Genomic DNA, 13335 nt, shown 5'->3' with positions numbered 1-13335 from the left:
TGCTGAAGTACTATAATTCTGATTTCAGACAACAAGTACTTCAGGTGTAGATATGTACATGTGTTGAAAAAAGTAAAATCCAATGCATTCTGAAATGCAGTTTGTAATATTCAACCTTCTGCACTGCAAACACATCATAACACCAAATTAACATTGTTTACAATAGAATAGAGTGGCAGCAGGAAGAGGGTTAATTTTTCCGGAAACAAGTTTCTTTCCTAACCAAAGCTGTATCATCAAAAAAAAAAAAAACATTGATACTTCAAAATGTACTTATGGATGAAACTATTTCAGATGCCATAATTGGCCTGGTAACACCCGTGACAGAATCCAAAACATTTGGAGTTGCCAAAATTTTCACAACCCTCTGCCTTACACTTCTTCATAGCACTTGACTTTCTTGGCTCCTGGGCTACATATTTTTGATAGGCTTCCTGTGGTTCCAACTTTCTCGCAGCCTGTTGTGGAGTCATCAAACTCATGAACTTGTGGAAACATTGATCACAGAGGTTCTCCTGGTCAGGGTAGCCATCGTTGGGACAGTTTGGTGAGGCACACTGTTGGCGGGGGTGATACGCTGGTGGTGCGTACCCAGGCTGGGGCTCAGGGACTACAGGGTTGTACTTGTAGGCTGGTGGAGGGTTGTAGTACCCACCAGTCTGGACTGTAGCACGGATTATCTGTAAGCAAAAGGATTTAGTTTTAGAAAGGTTTAGAAATTAAACAACATAGAAATATAGACTCTTGAACTCAACTCTTTTGCATACTTTCTACTTGTCATTACAACATTGAAAGTCCTAGAATTTTATTTGCTCCTGGATGATAAATATATAGCACATACTGTAAATTCAGAAACTTTCGCAGTGGTTTAATGTTCGTGGTTTTTGCGACCACCGCGACCATTTTTCCATGGCAGTTAGAGACTACAGTGCATGGTGAACGTAAAACCATCGCGAAAGGTCCCTTTACCCGCTACCGCAAAATTGAATCCCCGCGAACTTAAATGCATTTACAGTACCATTTGAACTTGCATGTAGTCTGCTATGTAAAAATGCATTTCAAAATTTATAGTATATGCAAAGAGATATTTGATCTTTAAGATTTGTTGCAGATTAAACAGTTCTAGTACTATTAGATAATCAAGCAAAAATACCCTTGGTGCATAAGCTGTAGGTGGCTCTACATTGGTGTGAAGGTTTTGTGCCCTGTGGGCCTCGATGTCCTTGGTACGGTGGACCTCGGCGATGTGGCGCAGGTAACACTTGGAGCACATGTTGAGGTTGTCTGGTTCACCGTGCATGTCACATCCTGCAGCGATACACTGTTGTCGTGGCAACCTGGCAGCGTAATGCGAAGCACCTGGACATGACATAGACATGGTTTATTTTTTAGTATCAGGTGTAAACTATACAACTCAACTTTGACCATTGTTTTCACATTGTCAGGTGTCAACAAAATACATCAAAACTCAATATTCTCAAATGGTCTCTTCCTCCATACATGGTATATAAGATCGAAACTGACCAAATTTGCTTAAAAATGTAAAGCGCATGGGGGATAGGAAGTCAACATGCACCATCATAATCTGCTTTAGTGAGCTCAAATGAGCTTCCAAATATATACAGCACTTTGTGATCAAAGCTACAACAGGACCAACATCATAGTACTTTACCTTTAGGACATGTTTGACAAGTAGTGTTTGATTGTCAAATTAAAGATCATAGACTGACCTGCAACTTCAGCCAGAACCCGCAGTGGTGTCTCCCCTTGGTGCTGATTGGCTGGCTGGGGTGGTTGATTGACAGGTGGTTGGGGTGGGTGATTGACAGAAGGCTGTCCTGCCTGCTGACTGGTGTGTTCACAGAAGCACCGAAAGCAGAATCCCATCTGCTCCTTAGCGCCGAACATCTCGCATCCCTGGGCTGCGTTCACACAGGGCAGCTGTGGCTCGTCTGGGACTGGGAGTTGTGTTGTTGTCCTGGCAACTGACACAGTTCCTCCTTCTTCTGTTGTCACGGTGACGTTCCCAGGTGTCACGACCACTGATGCCCCATGGCCTGCTGTGATGATGGTGTTGGCTGGCAGTTCCTCAGATGAGTGATTAGGACCATTGGGTAGAGGACTTGCTGAGGCAGCAGGCTTCTTGCTGTGGTATTCCTTGAGGGTGTGGTAACACTTGGAACACAGATTGTTGTACATGGCATCTCCGTAAGCATCACAGTGAGGTGCTGGACACTGCTTCCTTTCCACAAGCGAGGGAACGGGCTGGGGATCTCTTGGAGCTGCAGCAGCTGCTGTGCTGGTAGGAGCTGCAGGAGGTGGCTCTGCAGTGCTGCTGGGAGCTGGAGCTGGTTGCAGTGTTGGTGGTTTCGGTGATGCTGGAGTCTTCCCCTTTTTCAGGCACCAGTAACATCTGCCACCAGTGTTCTCAAGCTTTAGGTTTAGGCATCCTTCATTCAAACACTTTGTAGAATTAGTTTCCCCAGTTTGTGGATCGATTGGGCCAAGAGGAAGGGCAGAAGATGAAGATAGTTCAAAGCCAAGAGGTCTTGTCTCACTTTGTGTGGAAACCTGATTATTGGAGCTTCCTTCTGCACCTGTGGACACTAAATCTTCTGGTCCAGAACTTGTCAAGTTGGCTGCTGCTGCAGCTTTGTCTGTAGTTCTTCCTGTACTGCTCTCTTTAGTGTAACACTCAGGACATAGACCATTGGATGACTCAAGACCAACCCTCATACAGTCTGTTGTCTTGCACTTCTTGAAGTACCTTGCTTTGGTCACATCATTGATGGGTGCAGTTGTGTAAACTTCTTCAGCTGGTCGTTGGGGTGCTGTGGCCACAGTTTTCTGGGTGGCTGCAATTTCAGTGGCTGATTTTGGTCGAGATTTCTTTCCTAACTCCATCAGGTAGCACTGAGAGCAGTACCCATCCTGGCCAGGAGCCCCAAACATCTCACATCCTACAGTCTTGCAGGTGGGGGATCCTCCAGGTGTCGATGTCTTGGCAGACGTGAATGTTGAACTAATGTGTGTCAAAACTGCAGCCACAGTTGTGACAGCTGCAGCCACAGCTGTGACAGGTGTAGTCACAGTTGGGACAGCTGCAGCAACAGCACCTGCAGCAACAGCACCTGCAGCTCTGCTATGTTGGTCAATGTAACATTTCTTACACATGTCGTTGGTTTTGGGGTAGCCTGTCCTCTGACACTCTGGGATGATGCACTTTGCTGGGTTAGTGAAGTCACTGATGTGGCCCAGACTCTGACTGTTGGTCCTATTTTCAATGCTGTGCAGTGGCTGTGGAGTAGTTGGAATGATACCCAGACTTGAGGCACGCTCGGTTTGCTTGAGTGGATGCACAGATGGAGGCTGTCCTGACTTTGTAAGAATGTTGACGAAGCAGACGTCACAGAGGTTCTCATTGTCAGGGTTACGGTCGTTGTTGCAGCCCTCAATGATGCACTTGTTAGGATTTCTTGCGAGTGGCTGCACCTCTTTAGCAGTCTGGGTGGCTTTTCCTACTTCCACCTCCCTTCTGCGCTGATCACGGTTTATCTTCCCATAACATTCGTGACAGTATTCTCCAGTGGCAATAGAGCAGAAGTACTGGCACCCTGGGGTCCTGCACTCTCTCATCACCATGGAGGAATTTGGAACAACATCAGCTGGCAATACTGCAGCTTCTGGTGGTCCTGGTGGCTTCTTGGAGACTCTACTCTCTCTAAAACATGCTGTGCAAAGTCCGTTTTGCTCAGCTGTCCCATACATATCACAGCCAGGATTAACACATTTCTGGGCTTCTTTTCCAGTTTCAGTCCTTTGCTTGTCAGGTGCTGGAGGTAGCTCATTTTTAGCAACTTCCCGTGGCTCCCCGCCTTCCTGTATTTCTTCTGGCTTCTTGAAAGTTTTCTCTACTGCTTGGAAGAAGTCTTTGATAAGATCTTGCTCCTCAGGAGGAGGGTTTCGATTCAGTTTGGCTGCCAGGACCATGGAGATGGACTCCTTTCTTGTATACGGCAGCTCCATCAGATCCAGGTATTTTTGTAGAAGCTCTCTAGCCTGGTTCTCCTCATCCTCGAGTAGAAACTGAACTGTCAGCATGGTGAGGTCATGTTTGACTAGAGGGACAGCATACTCCCCTGTAGCCAGGCCTATTGGTGCTGGGGCCTCCTCTTGGCTCAGTAAGGGTGTGAAGTGCTGCTGCAGGTAACCAAGTATGATGGGAGACCGCACACATTCTTCAGGCTTCCAACGTAGAGGAAGGTAGATTCCGCTGAAGTGGATCGGAGCAAAGGTGTGGCCCTCAAAGTTGTGTAGGACATCTTCTGCAAGGATGATGATTGGTCTACGAAGAACATTAGCCAGAACAAAGATGTGGAACTCTTCAAGGGACTTGTAGGGGAGGTCATTGGCCTCGGGAGGGTTTGGCGTGGCATCTGCCATGCAGACCATGATGTTCCACTCATCCCGCCATTCCTTTTTCAAAGAAATTATATTTTTAATGTTAGTTAAGACATTAAAAAAAGTCATAGAGCAATTGACAGTCTCCATAGTTTTCTTAAGGAAAATACAAATGTATTTATATTAACTTGCATCTGTTATGTTGTGACAAAAAAAGGTAAAAAGGTAAATTGATTGATGAGATTTCATGCTAACATTCTTTACCATGTCAAATTTCTGTCCTTACCATTGACCCATACTCAAGGTGTCCTGGTACGGCTGCATTCCGTGCCCTGCACTGCCGATCCCAGCGCTGCTTCATCTCCTCATTCATGTCCTCCCGCATGGCACGGAAGAGAAGTCTGCGCAGGGCCAGGTCTTTGTCATCAGTACCAGACATGTACACCGACACTGCGTGCAACAGGCAGTTACCATCCCCTGGAAACAAATGATAAATTCATTGACTTCTGACAATTCATACTTGACTATGAATATGATTCAGTTTCAGAAGAAACTTATAGTTTCAACAGAAACCCTGTACAAGCAAAATTATATCTGTTCAAACTCCTTGTTCTACAAAACAATGATAATTCTATCACATAGGTACTAAGTATATGCATATGCCAATACATTGGCCAAATTATGCATCTTGCAAAATTTTAAATAAGTAGTACAATACCTAAGGTCTGTATGGGTGTCAGTGGCCTGGCTGTTCTGCACCAGTTCAACACATAGGCTTCTTCCAGGGTTTTCTGTAGGGAAAATGACATCAAACAAGCAGCTTGGTTATTAGTGACCCATACTACCATACTGAAGAAAGTTAATTCACTAGCAAACTCATGAAATTCCAAAAGACTTCAATGAATCCAATCTGCATTGGTCGTATTCAAGAATGTTGAATGATTTCTACATTTATGAAGGTTCCATGAAGAATATGACTTCTGTTACAATCTCTTTACTGATCTTCTTTATTTGTGAATGATGATTAAACCATGATCCATCAACATGAGGCTAAAGGTATTTCCTGATGATTACCTGCATGAAGCGATCGATGAAGATTTTCTCTAGGATGTCCTGGAAAGTCTGAGGAAACAGAGCCAGACATGGCAGCAGGATGGTGTGGGCTGTCAGTCCTGCTACATAGGCAATGCCTCCAGCTGTCCACTGGATTCCTGCTACCAGAAGGTCACGGATTTTGGTGCTTTTACTCGCATTGCAAGAGGACAGGTCACGTGGTAGTTGATTCTCCATGATTTGTTAACTTTAGAATCAACCTGGAACAACATAAAGAAACAAAAATGTTAGTTATAGAATCATATTGTCACTTCCAACAAGCTACACAGAATATTCAAACAGAAACTCCAGCCTGAATTGATTTTCTTATATTGCTTTGAGTTTAAGCTTGACATTTGTCATGTTACCTTTTATGGTTAGAAAAGATGCCCTGCCAATGCAGTCTTCAAAAAGCTGAAACTCATAGCAGGACTCTAAAAGACTGAAACTAAGCAAGTCATGCTTATTTCAATTCCTGTGTATGAAGTAGCCCAGTCTCCAGATTGGCGAAGAGTTGTAAATGAAATGATATTAACAGGAAACTAAACTTCACCCCCCAAAAAAGTTTTTCAGGTAACTCAACAACTTACCTGAAGGTACTCTTCAATAGAAAAAGACAAGAGACCATACTCTATTTTATACCTTGCTTCTGGCTGATCAGCCTGGTAAAAATAGAAATTGTGACAACCAATAGAAAGACCCATTGGGAATTCCCAAGTTTCTTCATTCGGGTTTCAGTGTATTGCTTCCTTCCTGGCTTTTGACCAGTATCAGTTACGCCCCTTTCTTCTAGGAAATCCCCCTTATATGGGAATGCCCTGTTACGTCTGCTGTCTTAAAGTATTTCTCGATGCGTTGGGAAAGTTTATAACACATTTGCTTGCGTTGAAAGGGTCCTGGTTTATTGTTGACTCATCGATTGAGGATCACATGGTTAATACAAAAGGTCTTGTGAAAATCAAGTGACATCATGAACTTTGTCTGCGACACATGCTGTTCGTCGACGCAAGGCCCTACTGTCTGACTGCCGTAATATTGTGTCTTGTTTCAGTCCAAACTAAGTAGTACATGACTTCCAAACCAGAAACTAACATCGGGACGAACCCACCATGGTATAAATGGCTTATTTTAAACACAGGTATAGTGACGCTGAAAATTTGCCACAGGAAACAAAATTAGACAAATGTAGACTGCTGGTATCTGTATGTATGTTGTGGGTAACTCTACTCCATTAACAGTCCAAGAAAAGTGTTTGGATGTTCCATAGCATTGGCTAATGTTGCATATTGGACCGAGTTCCTACTACATGTGTTGAAAAGAGGAAAACCAAGAATTATCGTTCAAGTTGAACAAAATGGCCGCCCGTTACGGTACGTGGCGCGTCGTATCTAACGACCGACCTTTGTATTTCGGTCTGAATTTCAGGTATTAGTCAAACAACAAGGTGGTGTGGCAATAACACCCGATTCTCCCTCTACATACTACGCATCTACACACTCTGGTAGAAACTGGAAACAGAATACACGAGTGGACAAATACTTACAGTTTTTAGTTCATCCATAAGTCTCTAGTAACGGTGGTTTATAAAGACAGAAGTGCGTAACTGGAAAGTCCAGAATCTATTTATGGCAAAAAGACGAAGGGGAATCCCCTCGGACTTATGTACTTAGTGTAAAGGGTATAGATACATTATTTATACTCACTTAATTTGTCTAAATCTCACTCATGAATTTATTATCACTATATAGCTGAATACTACATTATTATTAATTATATTAATGTCCTAAAATTGCAATGTTTTACGTTTTATTCAATAATATTTTCTTCTATTTACTGATAAGACCCCTATTATATAATGGTATCGTTCAGTTTCATCTTATGACGTCATGTTTTTTTTTGCTTAGTCACTTTTTCCGGTCGTGAAGTGGCCGTCTCAGATTATGAGCAACCAAGGGGGTTAGATAAGGAGCAACCAATCAACGGCAAGTGATTAATGTCAAACATAGTGGTCGTAGGAAATGCGTTGATGCTGATACTTTGAATCAGCTGAAAGTTCAAGGCAAGGCAAAGGCAAAGGCAAAATCACCGAATCTGCGGTTACAAATTATTCTACCCATCTGCCTTGCGCAACAGTTCGGGTCATATCCTCCCAGAAGGAGGGCGGGTTTGGGTTTGTTTTGAATTTCTCTCTGAAATTCGACGAAAATCAGGTCAAGTCAGGGATGTTCAGCTCCCGAAGTCCCGGACCCAGGTCTGTGCCGCCCGTGGAAAACCCTCTACTCTTGGAGACGGCTGTCAGTCTAGCGAGAAAGATACGGAACCGCGAGGTAAGTGGAGGCAAGACTCTCTCCGACGATTTAAAAAGCTGCAGCTGGCCTCAGTAAATCGTCACGCAGATGCATGGATTTGGCTTGTGATGCTCTCCTTCTCAATCAGTACGTTATTTCAAGTCGTGAGTTTTTCCACTGGACACCACGACTTTTTTAAAGTATCACAAATGAAGGAAAAGCCATTGAGAAACACGGTGGTGAAGCCTTAACGTTACATCTGCTGAGAGTTTATGTTGATTTTGTTCCTTAGCTAACGGTACCACTTATGAGGGCTTTAGAAAACGTTAGCCAGTATTAGGAAACTAACGTTTGATACTTAGTTTGAGGAAAATCGTAGTTTCACGAGAAAGACAGCAGATTGCAGTTACAGACTGCAAAAATAATAGTTTCCAGGGGGGAGTGTCCTGGAAAAGGAGGAGGTGGTCACTGATTGAGAGGAGGGGGGTGGGGTGCATATGTTTCTTGTTAGATCGATGCAACAGCTGCTCTAATAATCACTGCATCTGATTCTGATTCAGCTTTTCACTAGTTCACATTCGAGGATAACTATCCACTCTGGAAACTGATAGTTGTCAGTGATCAGACTGGGAGGGGCAGTTATATTTTGTCAATTACAAACAAACATAACAAATAAGAATTGCCCCTCCTTGAATTGCAACAGTAAATTGCTTATCAAAATTCAATTATATATGTATTTTAAAGATAAAGAGGGGTCTGTTCGCCTTTTTCTTAAAGGCATGATCATCTATTTCAGTTCTACTTCATTGTTAGACAGTAACATTAATTCAGCATAAAGTATTATTGACAATTTTGTGTAATCAAGGAAGATTTTCATATTGCCTCATTCATAGTTGGCCCTGCCTCTCAATTTCTTTTTAATACTGAAGTAAATGCACTTGGGACCTCAAATATAGATGTTGAGAACTAACCAACTATTAGACTTCAATGTTGGTATTGGTGTATAAAAATTCTATCAGATACATGTGTGTTATTAAGAGATATTTACCATTAGTAAAATATATTTTAATACTAGTACAATGTACTACAGAATATTAATCGAAATATCTACAATATTAATTACCTCACTGCTACTAGTAGGCTATGCCACCATTCCTGTTAGATGACCACATCATTTTGGCTCAGATCCATTCATTCTGTACCTACATGCAGTGCGTAATAATATGTATAAATTTTGACTCTGACTTGTTAGTGATACCAACATATCCATGTTTGCCTCAAAATTCATTTTCTGGAATAGGTGCACTAATCTAAAAAAAATGATGTACAGAAAAAAAATTGGGTGCACAGTATGTGTGTATGTATGCATGCACTATGTATATATATATTTATGTAACGTTATATATAAAGGTCAAATTTTTTTGTTTTAAATTGTAGTGAATATCCATCCAGCCAGTATTTTCAGCTGCCCAGTAGACAACCATGGATGACAAAAAGAGATTTCAAACCCAGATTAATAATGCAAAAACATCAGCTGATTCCCAGTTGGTTCTGTGACCTTGCAATTTCACCATCAAGTCATGTGGTCAAAAGTCATGAGTTCAAATTCTGAAATGGACATCAGCTGGTAGTGAATCCTGTCTGACAGTCAGGTAATTTTGTTTGGCAGTTTGCAGGAGAGGCTAAAGTCTATTGCTCAAATACTAATTTGCAATCAGGAGGCTGAGATTCCAAATAAAAGATAGAAGCCACCAACTCTGCAGGTAACAAATCAAGGCTCAGTATTCATTAAGTGGAATTTTTTATTTCCAGCAAACATGAAGATATTGCATAAAAGTACAACTGAAGATGTAACTCAATGTCATATTATCTGCACTCAATTAATACACTGATTTTGTCGAACTGGCCTTTTGCTTCCGGTTGATTTCTATCACAGAGATAGCAAAGCAACAGTGTGTGACATCTGCCTGCTTTTTCTCACAGAATAAAATAAAAGGATTTACAATACAACATTCAGCCATGATTTTCAGATCAGACATGTGAAACTACCAGTACCACCAGTATAACAGATCTAGAGTGGGTGACAGAGGCCAGTTTGATACCCAAACTGTAAGCTGGTCAGTGGGGAAGGATACATAGTGGGCAGGGTACAGTGGAGTCTTGAATATTTCATAATTGCCATGGCTACATGTCATTTTACTATCTGGTCATTCATTTGGTAAAAAGGCATGTATGCAAATAGAACTGTAAGGGATATTTATTTTTTTCATATTTATTCTACCAGATGATGGCTTATAGGCTGATCTGGTTCATCGTTTTAGTTCTTGCAAGATATATAAAGGTGAAGTAATAAACACATAAATTTATGATGAAATTTCACCAGTTGTTAATACAGTGTGTCAGGAGCACAGAAACACTGTAATTATACTTAGTGACATATTTACACTGAAGTAGAAATACCATAGAAACAAAGGTTTTGGGGCTCATTCTATGAATACCTTACCATGTCCGTCACTAACAACAGTGGAGTTGTGAATATTTCATACCCCTTGACCCTTGAGGCTTTACATTAATGCTGAGTCATACAGGGAAAGTCACAGCATAATGAACATGTCATAAAGCTAATTCTGATGCAGTTCTCTCTGGTGCCTGTTACACCAAGTAGGGAAGACATGTAGGGTTTGTTCTTATGGTGATCCCTTCTTTTGATTTCTCCAGTGGTTGTGATGAATAATTGATTGAGACCCAGAGGCTGAAGATGCCTGTAGGTCTTGATGATATTGTATGATTATGTTGGAATTACATGTATGACACAGATACCGAGAAAAGGTAGCCTGGGTACGATCCTCTGTTGTAAATGTTGCCTCAATCTTTCTAACCGTAACTTAACAGCAGTGGTTGGCAAAAGAAAAGATTGAGCCAGCAGTTACTGTGGAGGGTGGTACCCAGGCTTAAAGTAAGGTACTGTTACAGTAGAAGAGAAATTTTACAGGACTGTAAGGATGGGAAAATGTAAACTAAAGCAAAGGAAGGGTGCGATATTGTTTGATCACCAGTTTGGAACCTTGAGGAATTGCTGTATGGCCATATGAAGAAATATCTGATTTAAAAAAAATTAAATTCAAAAGTTGTTTAATTTTAAGAGCCAGGAATCACATTATGTCAAAATGATAATGGTTGTTGAGCCATGCTGAGATCCATATAATTTTTCTACACTGTAGGTGGTGGGCAAACCATGTAATTTGTGATTGAGGGCAAAATATTTCAAATTAGATCTGATTAAGTCCTAACCTTATGGACTGCTGTAAGAATGATGAGTTAATAATTTGAACACATTTCGTCTAACTCACCCCCTGTGAAAGATTATTTAGACATGGGACGTTTAATTTACCTCCTGAGATTGATATGTGCAATGACATAGGGAGGAGTCAAACTTTGAAAGTCAGAAATGATGTCTGTAATAACAGTGAGGGTAACCATCATGGCAGCAGTGGGCCTGAGTTGTGATGATGTACACCAGAAGGAACAAGGGTCCCTGTATGCAGGTCTTCAGTCACCAGAACGACTTAATATTTCATGTGACCTCCAGGCTAGAAATGGTGCAGGAAGATTGGGGACTCTCAAGGACAAATCTTGTCTGACCTTAAACTGTTACAGAGATGTTGTAAGATACACAGGTGTTGTAATAAATGTACTAACATATGGTGTTGTAGAAGTAGTAAGCACTTGGAAAATGTGGTATTCGACACCTAGCTGCAGTGCAAAGTAGAACCTGTCATTTATTAATATCGCACTAGAAGAGTGACACAGTTATTGCCAAAACTACATCAGGTAAATCCATACTGGTTGAGACAGTAAGAGCTTCAGTATTCTGTGTATAATTCAATACTCTGTAGACAGAAACTTAAGAAAGGGTTATAACGGGAGAAGGAAAACAAAGACAGTTAAATGAAGCATAAAAACAAACAATTAATACATTGTGTAGAATTTGCAAAAAGTGATAGTCCAGGGAGACACACAAATGCCTACTTTGTATACAGTACCCCTACCAAATGGTACCTGTTTCTCTATGTAGCCCATACCACCATCCTCTCTACAGTAATGCATCATAAACTCCACTAATGCAATGGGATACATTCCTGGCCACCTCTCTGCTGTGGTGCATGCTGCGTTATACATTCTAGAGATGGCTGTTAGCTTAGTGTCCTCCAGATTGCATCTCAGAAGTTATCTCAATGCCCTAAGGAATTTGACAAAGGCACTCGGCAGACATCTAGAGTTGATCAAGAATTTGGGGTGGGCTTAAAGATTTTCTAACCATAACTTTTACTAGAATATACACTATTGATACTATTCATTTATCTTATATCTATGACTTTTACTAGAACATACATTATTAGTATTATTTACTTATCTTATATATTTCCCCTCTTGGTCATGCTATATTTATTTATTGGTATGGCTGTTCAGCACACACAGTCAGGGTTGCCCAACTGGCCTACAAAGGGCTACATGTAGCTGTTCTGACAGAGACAAGGACAATACAAATGGAACTTCCAATGGACAGGATACTACATTACAATTTACATACATACTTACAACATTCTTAGGCTGTCTTGCTGTATATAATCATAATATTATCATTGAAATGTGTTATACATGGAATTGAGTTTTCTTTGCCCTGCCAAGAACATGCCATTTTCTTGGTTTGATTTGCATCTGTGCAGACAAGTCCATTTAGGGTGAACATCAGACAGAATACAGATTACAGTGAGGGAATGACCTCATTTTATAAATGGTGCCAACGGAACTGTAGGGGAGACGTGTATACTGAGTTGGGGGAACTTGTCATGCCTCTTTTTACTAATTTTAGGCTTTATGCCATTCTTTGTTGTATTTGCCAAATTATGTCAGGTTCTGTACTTCCATTTGTGCTTTATATTAAAGTATTTGTCAATGTTCCTTTGACATGAAGTATGTCAGTGTTTGCATGAAAGTTTTAGAAGTTGATAACAACCCTGTTTTTTTAAACAGCAAATGGCATACTAGTACATAAGACCCCAATTCTGTTTGAACAAACAGTATGCAATTTTTGGCATACAGTCGATTGGTAAACAAACAAACAATCAGCATTGCACTCCAACAGCAAGAGAGCTACCAACTCCTGCACTAGCATACACCACTCCTTTGATGAAAACAAACTAAAAGAGACTTAAGAAGTATGCAGTAATAAGGCCACAGCAAGTAAATTTTATGGATGACTAATCTCCAAGCAGATCCTATGGTAGCATAAGATAGTATCAAAAGCTGGCAGAGGAGTGAAGCCGGCTTAGGAGTGTGTTTTGCTACCGGGGATCTGCCTCCACTGAAACAGGGAGGAGCATTTCTATTCAACATTGGTGTTGCTGCCCCTCCCTGTTGTCATGTGCTAATTATTTTACGAGCGACTTACACTGGGACAAAGTCATTGACCAGCACATGTCCCAGTTGGAAGTTAGCACCAAACAGGAAGGAGGGCAATTAGCACCTACACTGCAAGCAGAGTTTGAATGGG

The 13335-nt window shown here is 41.2% G+C and overlaps 2 protein-coding genes across 3 annotated transcripts in view; one reads left to right on the top strand and one right to left on the bottom strand.

Annotated features, from left to right (window-relative positions):
* Positions 1 to 260: 260 nt before the first annotated feature.
* On the bottom strand, positions 261 to 7164 carry LOC118422666 (tumor necrosis factor alpha-induced protein 3-like). 2 transcript variants are annotated; one of them, XM_035830340.1, is made up of 7 exons: positions 7037 to 7164; positions 5476 to 5714; positions 5120 to 5192; positions 4688 to 4878; positions 1731 to 4476; positions 1154 to 1359; positions 261 to 680 (listed from the first exon to the last, which is right to left on the bottom strand). In XM_035830340.1, the coding sequence occupies exons 2-7, from the start codon at positions 5689 to 5691 to the stop codon at positions 291 to 293; spliced, it is 3822 nt and encodes a 1273-aa protein (XP_035686233.1). In that variant the 5' UTR covers positions 5692 to 5714; positions 7037 to 7164; the 3' UTR covers positions 261 to 290. The 2 variants fall into 2 exon arrangements, with proteins under 2 accessions (XP_035686233.1, XP_035686234.1); XM_035830341.1 differs by lacking the exon at positions 7037 to 7164 and adding an exon at positions 6084 to 6102.
* Positions 7165 to 7566: 402 nt separating this feature from the next.
* Positions 7567 to 13335, top strand: part of LOC118422753 (fatty-acid amide hydrolase 2-like) — a 49837-nt gene continuing 44068 nt past the window's right edge. Inside the window, exon 1 of the mRNA XM_035830500.1 lies at positions 7567 to 7820. Within this exon, the coding sequence (XP_035686393.1) occupies positions 7716 to 7820 (105 nt within the window). The 5' untranslated portion in view covers positions 7567 to 7715. The remainder of the gene's footprint in view (positions 7821 to 13335) is intronic.

Source organism: Branchiostoma floridae, chromosome 9, assembly GCF_000003815.2.
Source record: "Branchiostoma floridae strain S238N-H82 chromosome 9, Bfl_VNyyK, whole genome shotgun sequence".
Classification (NCBI taxonomy): domain Eukaryota; kingdom Metazoa; phylum Chordata; class Leptocardii; order Amphioxiformes; family Branchiostomatidae; genus Branchiostoma; species Branchiostoma floridae.
Note: the sequence above shows the minus strand (reverse complement) of the source record. Positions and strands in the feature narration are given on the sequence as shown.

Bases quoted from the DNA above. Each gene is read 5' to 3' on its own strand.
- LOC118422666 (XM_035830340.1), bottom strand. From the start codon at position 5,691: ATGGAGAATCAACTACCACGTGACCTGTCCTCTTGCAATGCGAGTAAA. The intron at 4,879-5,119 runs GTATTGTACTAC...ATTTGTTTCCAG, and splicing joins GACACCCATACAGACCTTAG to GGGATGGTAACTGCCTGTTG. The intron at 1,360-1,730 runs GTCAGTCTATGA...TGTCATGTCCAG, and splicing joins GGTTCTGGCTGAAGTTGCAG to GTGCTTCGCATTACGCTGCC.